Source organism: Mya arenaria, chromosome 6 (assembly GCF_026914265.1).
Source record: "Mya arenaria isolate MELC-2E11 chromosome 6, ASM2691426v1".
Classification (NCBI taxonomy): Eukaryota; Metazoa; Mollusca; class Bivalvia; order Myida; family Myidae; genus Mya; species Mya arenaria.
The window spans coordinates 76,077,644-76,094,760 of NC_069127.1; the positions used below are offsets into that span (position 1 = coordinate 76,077,644).

Sequence of the window (17,117 nt, forward strand, 5' to 3'; positions counted from 1 at the left end):
ACGACATGAAAAGAAGTAGTTCTTTGGATTTTGCGGTCTTAAGACTACTTGCGCGCATGCGCAGATAGTCTAAAAACTACAGAAACGAGCTCAGTAGCCACAAGTTTAAACATAAACCCCGTTTAATGACATTGGGTACACGCCAAAGACATAGAACACCACAAAAACAAAAAACAAACAAATAAGAAACATGGAACAACAGCACAAAACTCCACAAACAGCACAGTGCATATATACTATATAAAAATAGGTATGTTTATCAAGGATTGTTAGGTTCCGCCTTGGAACGGTCAGTAAAATGTAATGTGTAAATTTACTTGGGGTTTAAACGAGTTTATGTGTACAAACCTTACTCATATCCCAACATTCCTAAATACAGAAAAAATCGTAAAAGGTAAATATTATCAAAGTATCTAACATGAACTTATTCGCGACTTTTTTTTCCAAAACAAATGCACACGAATATGCAAAGACTATATAAAGACCCTCCCCTCCGCTCCCCGTAACTAAAGACTAACTCTTCGATTGTATTTTGCCCGCATCGGCCAAGCAGATTTTTCTGACTTCCAATAATGTAACACTAACGTTCCTGTTGGTCTTTAGAAAGAGATCACATAGACAGAAAACATATTATAAACATTACTGAAATATGCATAAGACGTATTTACAAAAGCCAGGTGGCATATTCCCTAATGAGAAAATAAATACACTACCCTCAGTTTACTCATTTGCTCTTTTGTTGGTTGCCTACCGTATAATCGACATTTAATTGCATATGTTGCTTTTTGTTTGTTCTGGTTTTATTCGAGAGTTGATGTAGGTGTGGAGTCCTGTGTGAAGTTTGTTTTTGTTCCATTTCTTGTCAACACATGGCCTAAGGGCAGTAAAACAATTCAATGACGCCTCTTGGTTCGGTAAAGAGCATGTATCTTTTTTTCTTTTTTTTTATTCAGATCATTTATAAGTTCTTAAACAAGTTCACTAAGCGTGAAGGTTAACAGACGCTGATGCAGTCAGGACATTGTTCAACTTAGTTTTTTTCCAACCTTTTTCATTATTATTATTATGACAGATCTTAGTACAATATGTTGCTAAGACTTTGGCAATGGATAAGTTTGAAATTCCTGATAAGTCATGTGCTCCATACATCTCAGTTTGCTGACTCGCCATCTTTACGTTTGATTGTATAATTGATGCTGGATACAAAATATGAAATTTTCATTCATGCCACGATAGGCGTCTAACCACCATCATATTAAGTTACAACTAGGCCAAACATGTAACATTTTGTAAGTTACAAATTTAAAAAAACATATTACGAACAAAATCAAAGCTGTTTTAACCCGTTGAGTGTTGTATAAAGAAAAGATATAGTACTGGATAGACAGGGTAATCTTACTAACTTCCAGTCTGTTCACTGAGTACAAAACTGAACATATTTTTGAGACCTTTGATTATAGTGTTTACCTTTCCTGTAATATTGTTTGATGAATGGAGCCCGCCTCCTCACGAGTATGCCTTGCAGTCAAAGAAGTTGACAGCTCACATGCAATCATTAATATATATGCATGTCACAGATGTTGTAGTTGGTAAATCCGTTTGATGTTGACTTTGTTAATTTGTTTGACAATTGCTTTAACATACGTATGATTCACTATAGGGAAGTTCAAGGTTCGGCCCATGTTTTTCGAAAATATGGATATGTACATCGGATATAGTAGACCAAATGAGACGTAAACAATGCCATTTTTACAGGGACGGTTATGGTTTTACCTGTTATTGTTTGACAAAATGAAGTATCATTGTGTCGAGTATAGACATGTCCAGGTCTATACACATCAACATAACTGGGGTGCATAGCTTACAAAACATTAGTAAATTGGTGGTTAAGTAGATAGCTTACGGACAAAGGCATGTTTTAATAAAACTTTTGTAGACATCACATAACAAAATTCTGAAACGAGGAGTTTATTTATTTGTTAGTCAGTTTTCCGTGTTTCAAAGCATTGGAAGAATGTCTTAAAACCATCTGAGAATTTCTTGTTTAAAATCGGAGTGGTTATTTATTGAGTATAGATATTTTAACGCTGATACTGTACGGACTATATCCTTTCTATGTGCTGAGGGATAGTTGTGGCATTGTGGCGCTCAATGAATATTCTACTCAAAGTATTGATATTTTGCATTCAAGTATATGTACCATATTTTGTTTTTTTTACTGTTTTATCTCGTTATATTAACAGTTACTGCTTTGATTGGTAAATAAAGGATAAGCAGAAAAGTATTTTGACATAATCATCACGCTTAAGATGTTGAATTGATAGTTTGTATATGTTCTGCCTTTTTTCATCCATTTTCTTAGCTAGAGAAAAACTCACTTATATAATGTCTGAAAGTATGAATGGATACTCTAATCACAGTATTGATATTTAGCATTCAAGTATATGTACCGCATTTTGTTATTCTACTGTTTTTATCTCTTCATACTTAGAGTAAATATATTGTACGTTAATTATTGGATAAGCATAAATGTATTTCGACTTCACTTTACTACCCTTGTCTAAACGTGACGATGCAAGTTCTCGCCATCATTTGCACTCTTCTATCAATAGTACACCTTTTTTAGTACGCGGCTATACCCAGTATACAAAATAAATATACCCAGTCCTTATAATGTGAAAATGTCAAGTCTGTATCTTAATCACCATCATCATCATCATCATCATCATCATCATCATCATCATCAAAACACATGTATACGTCAGTTCTTACTCGCAGCTTCAGTTTAAAGAACATTGATAAAAACAAATTTAAATTATGCATATAAATCAAGTAATAGACATTAAGCTGGACTATACACCAGCAGGTATATAACAATTGCTCACCAGGTGATGCGAGCTGGACTATACACCAGCAGGTATATAACAATTGCTCACCAGGTGATGCGAGCTGGTATATAATGATAAGATACTACTGATGAGGCCAGTCTTTCTTAGGTGTTCGTTGGAATATGTGGACTTATTTTATCACCCTATTCACAGGTAAGACTTAATACCTTTCCAACACTCTCTGCCTTGAATCTTTCATTTGTTTAAATTAACCACAAACCATACTTGTTACTCGGTATGTTTACCTTACGATTTTTTGCAGAGCAATATTTAATTAATTCATGAAATTTGTTATAGAACTTGTTGGTTGAATTTTTTTCTTTTTAAGTGTAGGTATTACTTATTATTGACATGTATTTATCCTGCATTTTTCCTTTTTTTGATACAATTATGCTGAAAAGGCAATGTATTGCTGCTGGATGGATTCATGGGCAACATTGTTGGGTTTTTTTGCGAAAAATCAATTTTTATTGAAATCATTACGTTCATATTAATTGAATATAATCTCTGAATTTTTAAATTACATCATTATCCATTTAATTTCAAATAAATAATGAACGTAGTATAAGTTAGAAATATAACAATTAACATCAGCAGCAAAATCTCACCATTTGTGAAGAGCGTAGTATTATATACAGTCACCGATAATTGAACCCGAAAATATATGTCAGAATTAATATGACACCGTGCCATAGCGTGCTTTGATATCAGTACAAATATTACAAAAAACATTGCATCATTTTATAATGGCTTATGGATGTAAGTCATCGTTGCCCCTCTTAAAAAAATTGTGTATTACTTATATTAACAAAATCGACCGAAGCAAAATAGTAATGTAAAAATATTATACGTAATTTGTCATTTTTTGTTTTTGTTTTAAGATGCACTCTGTGCAGTTTTCATTATAAAACAACAACAACAACAACAAAACTAGATGCTTATGATATCTTTGTTGTGAATATCACTTCAAAGACAATGATCTGTAATAATTAAACCCATCGATAAACAGGATTAGGTTTATCTATTGCCATTTTGAAATTGAACTTAAAAGTGCGTTTGTAATTTTACATCGAAAATTACTTTTTCGCTTAATTACTTAGCATAGAAGTGGAGATACAGGATGTATTCAAGGTAGTGGCGATGTATATACTACGTAAACTCAATACAGTGTATTTATATATATATCTTAACAGGTTATTAATTGAACATTACTACATGTATTTTAAAGTCATACACATTTTCTAAAGATATTGTGGAATTAACGAAGAAATGTCTGACACGTGTTACAGAAATAAACGCCGAGACTGCAGTTTTCAATATGCAAACAACGTTTTTGAACAACACAGACTTAATATCGTAAATGATCTTCAAATGCTCAAAACAATTGCTTTATGACAATAACCAGCTATAATACTTCAGATTGTTTACAAGTTTTGAACAATAAATGTTTCACTTATCTTTATTGGCACTACTATTATAGATAAACTTTGGATTCTGTGGGTTTGAAATGATTGGGAATACACCGTTTGTAACAAGGAATTGGTAACTAAATGAAATAAATCATATTTTATACTGGTTGTTGTGTATTTGTTTGGACTCATATATGGTTGAAGTAGTGATAGTAAATCGTGCAAAGCTCACACAATAAGCATTTGGTACGGGGTAAGAAGAAGGCTACTTCACCTAACAAAGATATACTTCATATTACCGTCATAAGTTAACGGGAAAGCACGTATAACTATCATGTATCTGTCATCATAATTGACTTTGTGAAAGTATGATACTGTAACATTGCACTTATTGGAAGAAAAGCGTTGTTTTATTGCTCAACTGGACAGGTGCTTTCAGTCTACCAATCTTGTAAGTAAACAATTATGCTGATCACTAGAAAGCAATAACATTTAACGGAGCAATATCCTAAACGTTAGTGGAATATAAACAATCGCCAGGTGGCATTAACTCTTATGAGAAAACAACCACAGTGCATCCATATTACCCTTGGCTTGTTAGTATCTTGGTTGTGATGTGGCTCCAAGTACACGTAGAGCACTTTTGATAATGCAATGTGATACATACACCTAGCAAAGGTCTTTGAAGCTAGCAAAGGTCTTTGAAGCTAGAAAGAAAGCGTTTCATTGTAGTTGGTATGGTTTTAAAGAAGCCCTGAACAGTATTTACTTTCAAAAGTTTTTTCCTGAGTGTCAACAGTTACTTAGTCTAGTCAAATTTGCTATTTCTTTTAAAACAATCATAAAAGTATCTGACAGTGCATTATCATTATATATGTATCATTTATAATCTCCTTCTGTGGAAACATCAGGTCTAACAGAGACATTGCACTTAATTTCAGAATCTATAATACGTAGCAAAGGTCATGGTTGAATACACATAACATAGACAATGACAGCTCAAACAGTTTATACAAAATAATGAAGTATTGCTTACTAATACATGTTAGTGTAATCGGCGAAAACGGAGGGGTTCATTGGGATACAACTGACACATGTGATGAGTTATGGATAAAGTGTTTGGGCAATACATCGTGACGTTGGTATTTGCCAGGGGTGAGGTGGGTCAAAATCAGATACTGGAGCACCAAGCACTTTCCTATTAAAATCATGGTGAGCACTGTCCAAGGTTCCCCATTATATTCATAATGTTAATTCAATTTTGTTGTGGTGATAATATACAAACGCCCTTGATGATGTACACATATAAGTGAATAAATAACACAATTGAAAACCTGGAAAAGGCCCAGGGGCCAAACTGTATAACAAGCATAAATGTATAACAATCATAAATTTTGACTGATTAACCTTTAACTTCTTATGAAAATATTAATTACTGATAACAAGATTGCACCCGTGTATTTAATAACTGAAAACGCAAATATATTAAATGATTGGTGAGTGCTAAAAGATTTACTGTGATATACTATGTCTCATTAGGTAGAAATACCGTGTCATATGGACATTTCTTTCATATTAAACACGGTTTCCTTCATAAGAACCATTGTTTTCGACATTTATTCATCCTTTTTGGTATATTAAAACAATTGTACTATTTGTGGTAAATCTTATTTGAGAGTAATCACGGTGCATCTTTAAAATTCCTGTCCAGAGGCATACTGAGCAATACCAAACGAACCAATAAGCAGAGACTAAACACTTATTGACAAAAACATGAACGCAAATATAAACATGTCGTCATTGGTAAATGTTAGGGGAGCCGCCTTGATACGGTTGGTGTTAATTATATCAGAACTCAATCTGGGTTTAAACCAATTCACGAGCGATACATCTGACAAATTACTATGAAGTGAATAGTGCTGAAGATACAAGTTGTTTGCAATAAGTATTTTTGAAATGATGTTGGATACGAAATACTTACATATCTTACACGCATTGATGGGTGTCTCGTAATTTGTTACTACCTTAGTTACTAAAAGAGTAAAATGTTAACACTTTGAAGTAATTAGAATACTAAAAAAAATGAAAACAACGCAGAAAGAAATACATTCAAACGAGTAATGTTGCGGAACTGCATTTCCGTATAAAGAAGGGATAAAAAATATATTAAGTGACACAGTGATCAATGTAGCAGCTTACAAAAGTGATGGCATTTGGTAGACATTGTAACGTGAAGATCTAGGCAAAAACCTATCCTACAATACTGTTTGATGGATGAGATCCAGTCTCCGAGCATGCCTGGCAGCCAGCAGGAGTTTGACAACTCACTTGCAAACATAAATATGTGCATGTCAGAGATGAAATACTTGGTAAATGTGTTTGATGTTTACAGTTCTTTTCACTTAAAATGTGTTGAATATCCGGCCCCAGTTTTTCGAATATATATGAATATACCTACTCTATAACGCATTCATTAAAACAAAGAAAATTACAGGGATGTGCCCTGTAGTAAAAAAAAAAGAGTCAAGCTTAGAGGCACAAGACAAGGGCCTTAACGACATGCAATAGAGAAACAAACGTATAAACACCACACACAAATGCACACACTACATTGACTTACCAAACATGCATCAAAATAGCTGTTTGTTTGTTTATTTGAGTTTATCAAGGTCTGCCCGCGCCCATTGGCTGCATTATGGCTTGGTCCCGCCGTGACGCCATCACGACTTAAATTGTGTTTAAATGCCATAAGTGACATGAGATAGAAGTGACAGCAATTCGCAGTCAAATCCAGACATTGGAAGACTTGAAGAAACAGAGTGAGATACAAGAGATCCGTGTGCGATACCCTAGCTCTTTGCGAAGAGACCTCTTGGTTCTTTAACGTGCTTGGTGTAAAACACCGATACACGGGATACAACTTTCCTGGGTTAAACCAGTACTGAGTACACCACTTTTCCAAGCACTACCCTTTAAATGCCGAGCGCCGAGCAAGGGAGCTACTTGTACCAACTTTTAACATCATTTGGTATGACGCAGCCCGGGTTCGAACATCAAAATAGCTTTACCGATAAATGATGGTATTACCGCATTGGAACGGATAGTGAAATAAGAGTTCACTGGAACACGAGTCTACTGGTTTGTATGACCATAAGCTCACACTTGTCCAAACATTTATCAATAATAATAAAAAATATAAGCCTCATCAGAGCCAGCATAAAATGACAATGAATAAGAAAGATAAAGACATATAAACTGAAAAGGTTAGTTACGATAAAGTCATTCAAAGACAGCCATAGTTCGCCATGTTTAATTCATTTAACCTCATTTATCTCTATATGATCTTAAACCTAAAATGTGTTGACTCCATATCAAGCAAATTCAACCCAAAATTATACTGATATAAAGTGTTGGTAAATAATTTGAAAATATTTGTTTTAGGGTCCAGTTTTTATTGTTTAAAAACTTGTCAGACATAAAAAAGTAATGGTTGTTAAAGCAAAAGGAAATCATTATGTTAGACAGACTTTAATAAGTTACTTTCCATTAATATTTTGCACATAATTGAATTAGTGTACTCTGTTTAGCAATTACCGCACATATATGTGTCCTTGTATTCGGCTTATATTTTATGGCCTTTATTTATACGTTACTTTATTTCTATTAGAAATGAATAATTTGTACCCCAATAAATTTGAATTAACCATACATTCCTCAAACAAATGCAAAATATATACCTTGTCAGTGATCAATGTCAGTTGATAGAAATATTTGATTTGTATGAAATTTAAAAAAAAAAAAAAATGTCTACATAATTTCCTTAATTTGACTTTAAGTACGCTCTATTTTTCTTAACAAATGCTTTATATGCGTGCAAGTTTATTGAAATGTTGGATATTGTCTTTATCTTACATCGTATCACGGAAATACTCGTACATAGTATTGGGATTAGTTCAAAACACCAAGCCTAATGGATGTATAGCAATGCAAGCAATGCATTTTTGTAATTGGCTAGCTGGCAAAATTGTGCAATGTAAAGAAAGTTCTTGGCAGCTGGTAGTTGATTTATGATAGGAAAAATTAGATGCCATTATTCTATGCCATAATTCAGGGCGAACATGAGCACGCCAACTTCCGGTCATTAACAGTGCCTAGTCCTAATTAAAGGAAATACTACTGTTTGTTTAGTTTCATAAACCAGTCGCAATGCTGCAGCTAATAGGGTTATTAATCAGAACAAAAACATTAACCCAGACACCCATTCCTCCAAACTCCCTCATGACAGGATTAAGCTGACAATTCTTGTTTTGGCATACTTGTTTAATAAATTCAATCTTAAATGTTTTTGTACTTTAATTCACAAATTTCTTTGCAATAACCACGATTTTTATTCATTAAAACCATTTAACTTACACTGTGTTTATTATACAGTGAAAACTACACTACAGCGACATGCCCAGTAGCCAGACAGTTAATCCTAACCTTACTAGAAACACAAGGTGCAAAGCCTAACATATACTTAACGCCTTTGATGTGGTATGTACCTAACCTTACAATGCCTGTTGTTTAACGCATGCTTCCAAGTCTTGTTTCTGAATAAACTTAAACATTTAAAACTAATTAATACTGAGCCCAAACACAGCAACAGAATGCAGAAGAAATAAAAAGCCGTTAACATTCAAAATTATAATTCAATATTAATTTATCTGTGTACAATTTTATATATTATACACACATATTTTCGTATAAAAAATTGTACACATTTATTTTACAAAAGATATTTTGTTTTGAAAACGTTACTCTTTGCACATAAACTGACTTTATGTTTTCAAGAAATTGGTAGTTGATGCATGACTTTTTAATTTGAATTACCTCACATGACTATGACTAAAAATAACAGTATATCTATGGCTCCTTATAAATTTTAAAATAATAGTGTATCCACGGTACATGATGAACAAAAACAGTATATCTATAGATCATGCATCGTCGGCAGCCACGGTACTTAATTTCGTCATACTTTTTATAAACGGGAAAGCATCTGGTACCTTGTGGAACCAATGAAACTGCCTATTTAATTACTCATGATTACGAGATTGTCCTTGCCAAATCGGCCAGTTATACAACGAAGCTTTGCGTAGTAGTGTATCGGGGGAAATCGACGATGACGATGTCGTACATGGTTATACTTACCCTGTGCATGAACTTATTTCATTAGAAGTGATTTTTGTTATCAATACAAAAGGAAAAAAATGTATTTCGAACGTTGATAATAAGAATGCAGTTTCCTACATGTTGCCCATTTACTTATTCCCAAATGTGTGCCATTTACCTCAAAACTAAAAGAAAACAACTGCATAGGTTTTTTTTGCTACTTGGCATGTTCTTGATTTTTATTTTTTTGTATTGTTCTTTTTCGTTGGATGAAAATATACTCACAATTAAACAAACCACAACAACATGCGCATTGCGTGAAGGAAAGGATATTTTTTAAACGTGATTGTAGCTAAGAATTTGTCTCGCTCTTTAAATGAGTTTAAACATGGACGAATTAAGTAGACCTGTGTTTCACATATTAACACAAATATAAATCTTGTCAGATGGGTGTATGTTCTGTCTGAACGAGCATGCCTTGCAGCCAACAAGTGGGTGTCATGTCATTTGTTCTAACCATCATTTCGTTACTACTAAAGCAAACTGCTTTGTTATATTAGGATATGTAAAACAAATGCATTCAGCGCACAGAAATAGAGAGAATAAGATACGAATAGGGTTAACATTCTATTTGTGTATATGGTGTTTATACGTTTGTGTCTTTAGTTCATTGTCGCTTCGGCACTTAACTTGTTCTTCTAAACAGCGTTTAGTGTTTAGGTTTCGACTACTGGACTGGTCCGCCCCTGGTTTTCATTTTATTATTATGAGTTTCAAATATACAAAACGAAAAGAAAATCATGTTTTGGGGGAGTAAAGAAACGAAGATTGGCAAGAAACTACACGAGATAGTAAACTGAATAGATACCGTTATGCTACAAGGATATATACTACTCAAAATTTGATAAGGATCACTTGATTAGTTATTTGTAAAAACTTAACCAAATAAGCATGCTTATTTAATTTCAAAGCATTAGCTTTATCCCTTCGTAGGCCTCCAGAATGTTCGACGATTTTGATTGTATTGCTACCAGCGCGTGCACGGGCGGCACGGAAATCTGCATACCCACGAAATAAGGCGTTTTGGAATACATGAAACAACTTAAAAATGTGGTCATTTCTTGGTTTTCGCTTCGCGTATTCGATTTTTACTCGAAACATCTACCACATTTTGTTCAAAATGCCAAACAGAAGACGTTTAACTCCTGATGAAATGCATGTTGGCATTGGAATGCTGGAGGCAGGGTAGTCTCAGAGGGCTGTGGCAGAACACCTGAATGTGTCACAAAGTGTAGTTTGCAGGATGTGGAATCGTTATCAAACGAATGGAAATGCTCAACATCGACATGGTGGTGGTCGTGCAAAGGCTACATCTGACATTCAGGATCGTTACATTGCGGTTTTAGCCAGATGTAACCGCTTTCGTAACGCCACTTCGTTACGTAATGACTTCCAGAACGCCAGAAACGTAAGTGTTTCAACGCAAACCATCAGAAATCGTTTGCATAGTGCTGGCTTGATGGCACGACGACCGGCAATTCGCATCCCATTGACCCGATACCACATCCAGGACCGTTTGGAATGGGCACGTCAACACGTTGGATGGCCGTTAAACGAATGGACCACAGTGCCTTTTACAGACGAGTCAAAGTTTTGTATTGACTTTACAGATCGACGTTCCAGAGTGTGGAGGGGACGTTTTGCTCCAGTTTGTGTCGCCGAACATGACCGTTATGGCAAGGGCTCAGTCATGGTATGGGCCGGAATCAGCATGCACGGGAAAACAGTCTTACATGTAATTGAAAACGGTACGTTGACGGCTGATCGTTATTGTAACGAGATCCTGGACGTTTATGTTCGATCGTATGCAGGTGCAATCGGTCCTGATTTCATTCTCATTAATGATAATGCGCGCCCACACAGAGCAAACTTCACAAACCAATTTCTGGAAAATGCTACCATCGAGAGAATGGACTGGCCAGCTCGTTCCCCCGACATGAACCCGATCGAGCATGCCTGGGACATTCTTTAGAAAGCTGTTTCTGCTCGTCTGGCCCAGCCAACAACGGTTCCTCAGAACAGCGCTACAGAAGGAATGGGCCAGACTCCCTCAGCAACAGCTCCGGAGGCTTATCAGCAACATGCGGAGGCGATGTCAAGCTTTTATTGACGCTCGTGGACATCACACACGCTACTAACATGGTCTAAGAAAAGTTCAAAGATATTCTGTTGACTTTTCAAATTTGTTGACAACCTGATATACGCCTGCTTTTGACCCATATCATATTTAGGAGTCCGTTACGCTTGAACGGAATTGGTTTGGTACTGATATCTGATGACATTTGAAACCTGAAACAATGCCATTTGATGACATTTAGTGTTGATATATCGTTTTGTTGAAATACGTATGTACTTTACATTAAAAAACATGATCCCTATCAAATTTTGAGTAGTATATATCCATCATTTTTATTTTATTTTGCAAATGGTCATGCATTGTTAACATAATAATCATTGAGAGTAAATATTGCATTTTTTTGTTTTACTGTAGTCAGTACATTATCCATGTAAATATTTTTTGTACGAAATATAACCATTTTTTAAATAAATAATCGGTCATATTTCGTAAATAAATTTTGCGTTCGCCTGAAAAAAATTTGCTTAGTTTGTGAAATTGAAAGTAATACGAACGTATTTAGAATAAGATGATGTATAGCATCTTTGATACAATTTGTGTATGATTTTTTTTCTTGCGGTCCGGAATGATAACACTCTATAGAGCTATGGTGTTTGAATAACAACGAATCGGTTGTTCTCCGTGATCAATTTAGAGCTGTTTATGTTTGCTGATAAATAAATACTGCAGCATCTGCACTTAGTACATCTTCAAGCCTTGTGTTTATGTCTGGAATTTGATGGGTGGTTCGTTATATTTTGTCGTTTCTGCACATGTAATACTATCCTTTTCATTAAACAGGTTAAACAAATACAATCCTTTCCACGTTATTCTGCTATTCCTTTACTGTCAAGTCTCTCCTTGCAAACAATCTCCTGCATCTCTCAGTCCTTTAGGTTTATGTTTTGTTTCATAATAATTTAAGCTCTATGTTTTAAAATTATATAAGTTTTTATTCAAAAATGGATTTTCACTGAAATGACATGGTTGACATTTATTAAAAGCTGTAAAGCTGCTCAATGTATAAATATCGAAGTATTTCGATGTTAGAACTGAATACTCGTAAAAAGGAACTAAGTTGGGTTATTTCACTTAAGTGAAGTATTAAGTATTTGATGACAATTCTTGAATCTAGGAGAGTTTACTTCTGTGAAATATGATTATTGTTTATCATTGCTTTAAAGCCATAAATCTATAAAAAACGCAATGTTAATCTTACCATCAGGTTTTTACTGTGTTCGTTTATTGCACCTTGAAGTGATACTCTCATGAATAATTTTCCATTACATTCCACGGACAATATCAATCGAACTAAGTCTAATGTTTTCATTCCTCTTGGGTAGATTGTATGCCTCGAAGGATTGCTCTCTCAGAATGTAATAATTTGTCAGTTCTGGTTGAACTTCTGTAGAAGGCATAGCTCAACCACTTCTGTCAGCATTTTATCATTTCAATGATTAAGATATATTCCTTAGCATTCTAACACAATTCCTTCTCGTTTTTACCTTTATAATCGCTTTTCCTTACGTATGAATGATCTATTTCTTGTGTTGCTTTTGCCAGGTAGTGCTGATACTCGGTCAAAGTTCTCGTGACGGTTGTTCTGTTCTTCTATCATAACGATTAAATGATGTATTACATCACAAATTAATGAAATTAGGTCAGTCAATTGATCATGGTGCACTTTTAAGATGAAAACAAAATGTCGCCTCTGAGTATATAAATATGTAATTACTGTACGCTATTTTTTTATTTATGGCAGCTCATTTGATATGATATGTTCTTTTCAAAATGAAACTTATATCGTGTTTCGATTATTGTTTCGAAAAAATGTCTTTATAAATGTATCGGCTTGTGTTTTTATTTATCCTGTCATCTTTCGTTTGTATGCTGATAGCATCTGAAGAAAATCAGCTGCATTTTTACCGGTGTCTTACCGATTGGATGTGCGACATACAGTACCCGCTCGTTTAAATTAACATATGTTATGTGAATTGATCGTTGAGATTATAAGCCATACAGGAAACAATACCAGAACTCTACTAAATGAAGTGAACAATATTTGATAGAACGGGCAAGCAACTATAAATATCTGTATGTACAAACCACAAAAGTTGTTTGATTTCCAAGCATTTTAACTCCAACTATTAACCACTGCATATTGCTTTAGTTTTAAGAGGTGCCTTTTCACGATTTGTTTGTTTTGGTAACATTGCTCGGCCTTATAAATTACGCGGATTAGACCTCCATTTCAGCCGTCTTATTAAAACTCTATACGACCATTATTTATTTGTCGTAAGCAACAGTTTATTAAATATTAGGCTAGCTTTTCAATCCGCGGACTTATCATTTCGCGAAAATTAGACATTCACGAATTTAAAACAATCTACTGTTCCTCTCTCGTGTGGCTCAGCCGGAAATGAGCGACATGAACACATTCCTTTATGTATCATTATCGGTAATTAGCTAACCTTTTACACATCTTGAGATCTACACATATAAAACCGTTCCTACAGTTCAAAGACTATTGTATTATGTGTGTGTATGTTATGTTGGCGTACAGTGCTTTGGTATTGTCGGACCTGTTATACATGTTAAGATGGTATATGCTTTGAAGTACAAAGGTTGGGATCGAGGCCATATTTCATAATAAACATTCTATTTTAAAATGAACAATATCGTTGAAGGTGTTTCTCACAAACTTATTTCATAAATGAGGAAAATATTTCTTAACATGCTATCTTCCCAGAAGCAGTTTTTAAGACAAGTTTCACCACTAACTAGTTTTTTACAACATAATCCGGGTTTTTATGACAACTCGTAAACCACTTATTAGCGTTTGTTTAGATTGTTCTCAAGTTTGTAGTCACATGAAACCGCAATGTACAAACAATGTTATGAGCATGTTATGCCAAAAAACAATGGTAGGTATTATTGATAAGTTTAGCTCCTTAATCATGCACATGTTTTATGTATTGTAAAACATGCCGAGTTGACATCTTCGTTGATAAACTAGTTCCTCAAGGCCAACAACCGCTGGCTCACCTCTATAATGCATGATGATAATATTCAGTCGAACTCTATGATGTCTACGTCTGTGCACTCACTAATTGACATAGAAATTGGTAGGGAAGAGCTTTACATGTCCTGTCACACTTTACAGCAATGTGGAATCCCTCTGTGATGTTTAGCTTACAATACGATGCATTTAGTAATTACGTCTAACAACACAATGCATTTAATAATTACGTCTAAGAATACAATGCATTCAATAATTACGTCTAACAATGCAATGTATTTAATAACAACGTCTCGATTACAACCGCTGCGTCGTCTCAAGAAGTATCTGAAAATCGTTCCTCATTTATTTCTTGAGGCAACCAATAGTTCACTATTCTTAAAGTTTAACATCTGGTATTTTAGACTGTGCACATAGCTTTTAAATTTACCGCATTACATATGGCAGTGGCGGTCAGGGTCACCATTCCTGACTGACAATGCCACATGTGTACCGCGATGCGTTGATCGTATTACCAGTGATATTGAGTGAAAGTAGCTGTTGTTCCTTATCATCGGGAGATGCATTAGATATAAAATTGAGCATTGATAAGGAGATGCCGGAAAAATACAATGGAAACTTACCTGGTGAAAATTTATATACTTTATGAATAGTAAATATATAGAAAACGCCTTCAAGTAAAATCAAATACATATGATGTTGTATGAACGCCTCAAATATTGGCTCAGGCTGTAGATATAAACGTGATTCAAAATCATATAATTTGTAAAATACACACAAATATAATTTGGAAACATTTATTTTGGTTTATGCTATTCAGGAGTTCGTGTTGAAATTGTATTTAGTATTATCATGATCTGACAATGATTTCACATATTACTTTATTTTAAAAAACATTGAACATGACCGGTTTCTGACCGCAACAGGAACATTTCCAATTTAGACTGATTAGAAAATATAAACAAATGCCGACAATTGTTTGTATTCTTAAAACATGTTATCATAACATACAATGATACTTTGGTTTTATTTCCTCGAAATATGAAACAAACGTACCGAATTTTATAATAAGATATATTTTTATATTATATCTGGGGAAAAGCTCACAACTAATAACAGAGTCTTCATACTAGAACTGTGACACTTATTATATAAGTGAATAGTTAATAAACACTTGTATAACATACAAAGATACGAACACAGACACCAGCAAGGCCATTCAAACGAGTGCATAGCATATATCAGTTCATATCGATTGTGTGTCTTCTTTTTCTGCATGTTGATTTAGGGAGCCAACTCATTTATTTACTGTACAAAGGCGTTGACCCAATAATTAATTGGTAAAGATACTGATGAATTTGCGGTCTGCCTGTGTCGTCTCGCTGTGTCGTCTGTTTATGTGGTCTGCCTGTGTGTTCTGCCTGTGTGGTGTGTCTGTGTGTGCCTGTGTGGTTTGCCTGTGTGGTTTGCCTGTGTGTGCCTGTGTCGTTTGCCGATGTGGTCTGCCTGTGTGTGCCTGTGTCGTTTGCCTGTGTGGTCTGCCTGTATGTAACTGTGTCGTTTGCATGTGTGGTTTGCATGTGTCGAACGTCTGCATGTGTTGTCTGCCTGTGTGTGCCTGTGTCGTCTGCCTGTGTCGCTTGCCTGTGTGGTATCCTTGTATGTGTCTGTTTCGTCTGCCTGTGTCGTCTGCCTGTGTATGCCTGTGTCGTCTGCCTGTGTCGCTTGCCTGTGTGGTATCCTTGTATGTGTCTGTTTCGTCTGCCTGTGTCGTCTGCCTGTGTATGCCTGTGTCGTCTGCCTGTGTCGCTTGCCTGTGTGGTATCCTTGTATGTGTCTGTTTCGTCTGCCTGTGTCGTCTGCCTGTGTATGCCTGTGTCGTCTGCCTGTGTCGCTTGCCTGTGTGGTATCCTTGTATGTGTCTGTTTCGTCTGCCTGTGTCGTCTGCTTGTGTATGCCTGTGTCGTCTGCCTGTGTCAAGTGTTAAAACTCACTTAACGTACATGGTCACGATCATTCAATGCATCAAACACTTGAAATGATATGTTCATTTTCAAACAGTTGTTATGATATATGCAATAGGAAATAGAATTCACCCAAAGAGAAAACAAGGTGCACTCAGTTTGATATAAACATTCCTTTTATTTATTTGATGTAGCTTTTAAACGGTATATATCGCAGGTATTGCAATTTAACAGTTGTGAGCTTTGGCATAAATTCATCATTAACGCCTGCATCGTAACACTTCCTGCAATTCGGAAGCATTGTGTTATATCAAACATGCGGTGTTATAGAAAACTTGGCAGAAAGAAGTGACTTTATGATGAGAAAACATGTGCAAATTACAATGAATTGTAATTCTGTAATGGGTAATTTTTGCATAGACAATAGACATGTTCATTGGAAATGTGACTATGTCTGTGAATTCAAACGCCTTTCGCTGGATAAGCTAAAGACCCAAATTGAAAACC

General features: G+C 35.1%; 1 protein-coding gene across 6 annotated transcripts in view; it reads left to right on the forward strand.

Moving 5' to 3' along the window:
* Positions 1-17,117, forward strand: part of LOC128236533 (xaa-Pro aminopeptidase 1-like) — an 85,666-nt gene that overhangs the window by 28,632 nt on the left and 39,917 nt on the right. The window contains exon 1 of one of the 6 annotated variants that reach the window (XM_052951447.1): positions 2,972-3,041. The exons of the other annotated variants lie outside the window; for them this stretch is intronic. Within the exon in view, the coding sequence (XP_052807407.1) occupies positions 3,011-3,041 (31 nt within the window). The 5' untranslated portion in view covers positions 2,972-3,010. Of the gene's footprint in view, positions 1-2,971; positions 3,042-17,117 lie in introns of those variants that run through there. 6 annotated transcript variants of the gene reach the window in all.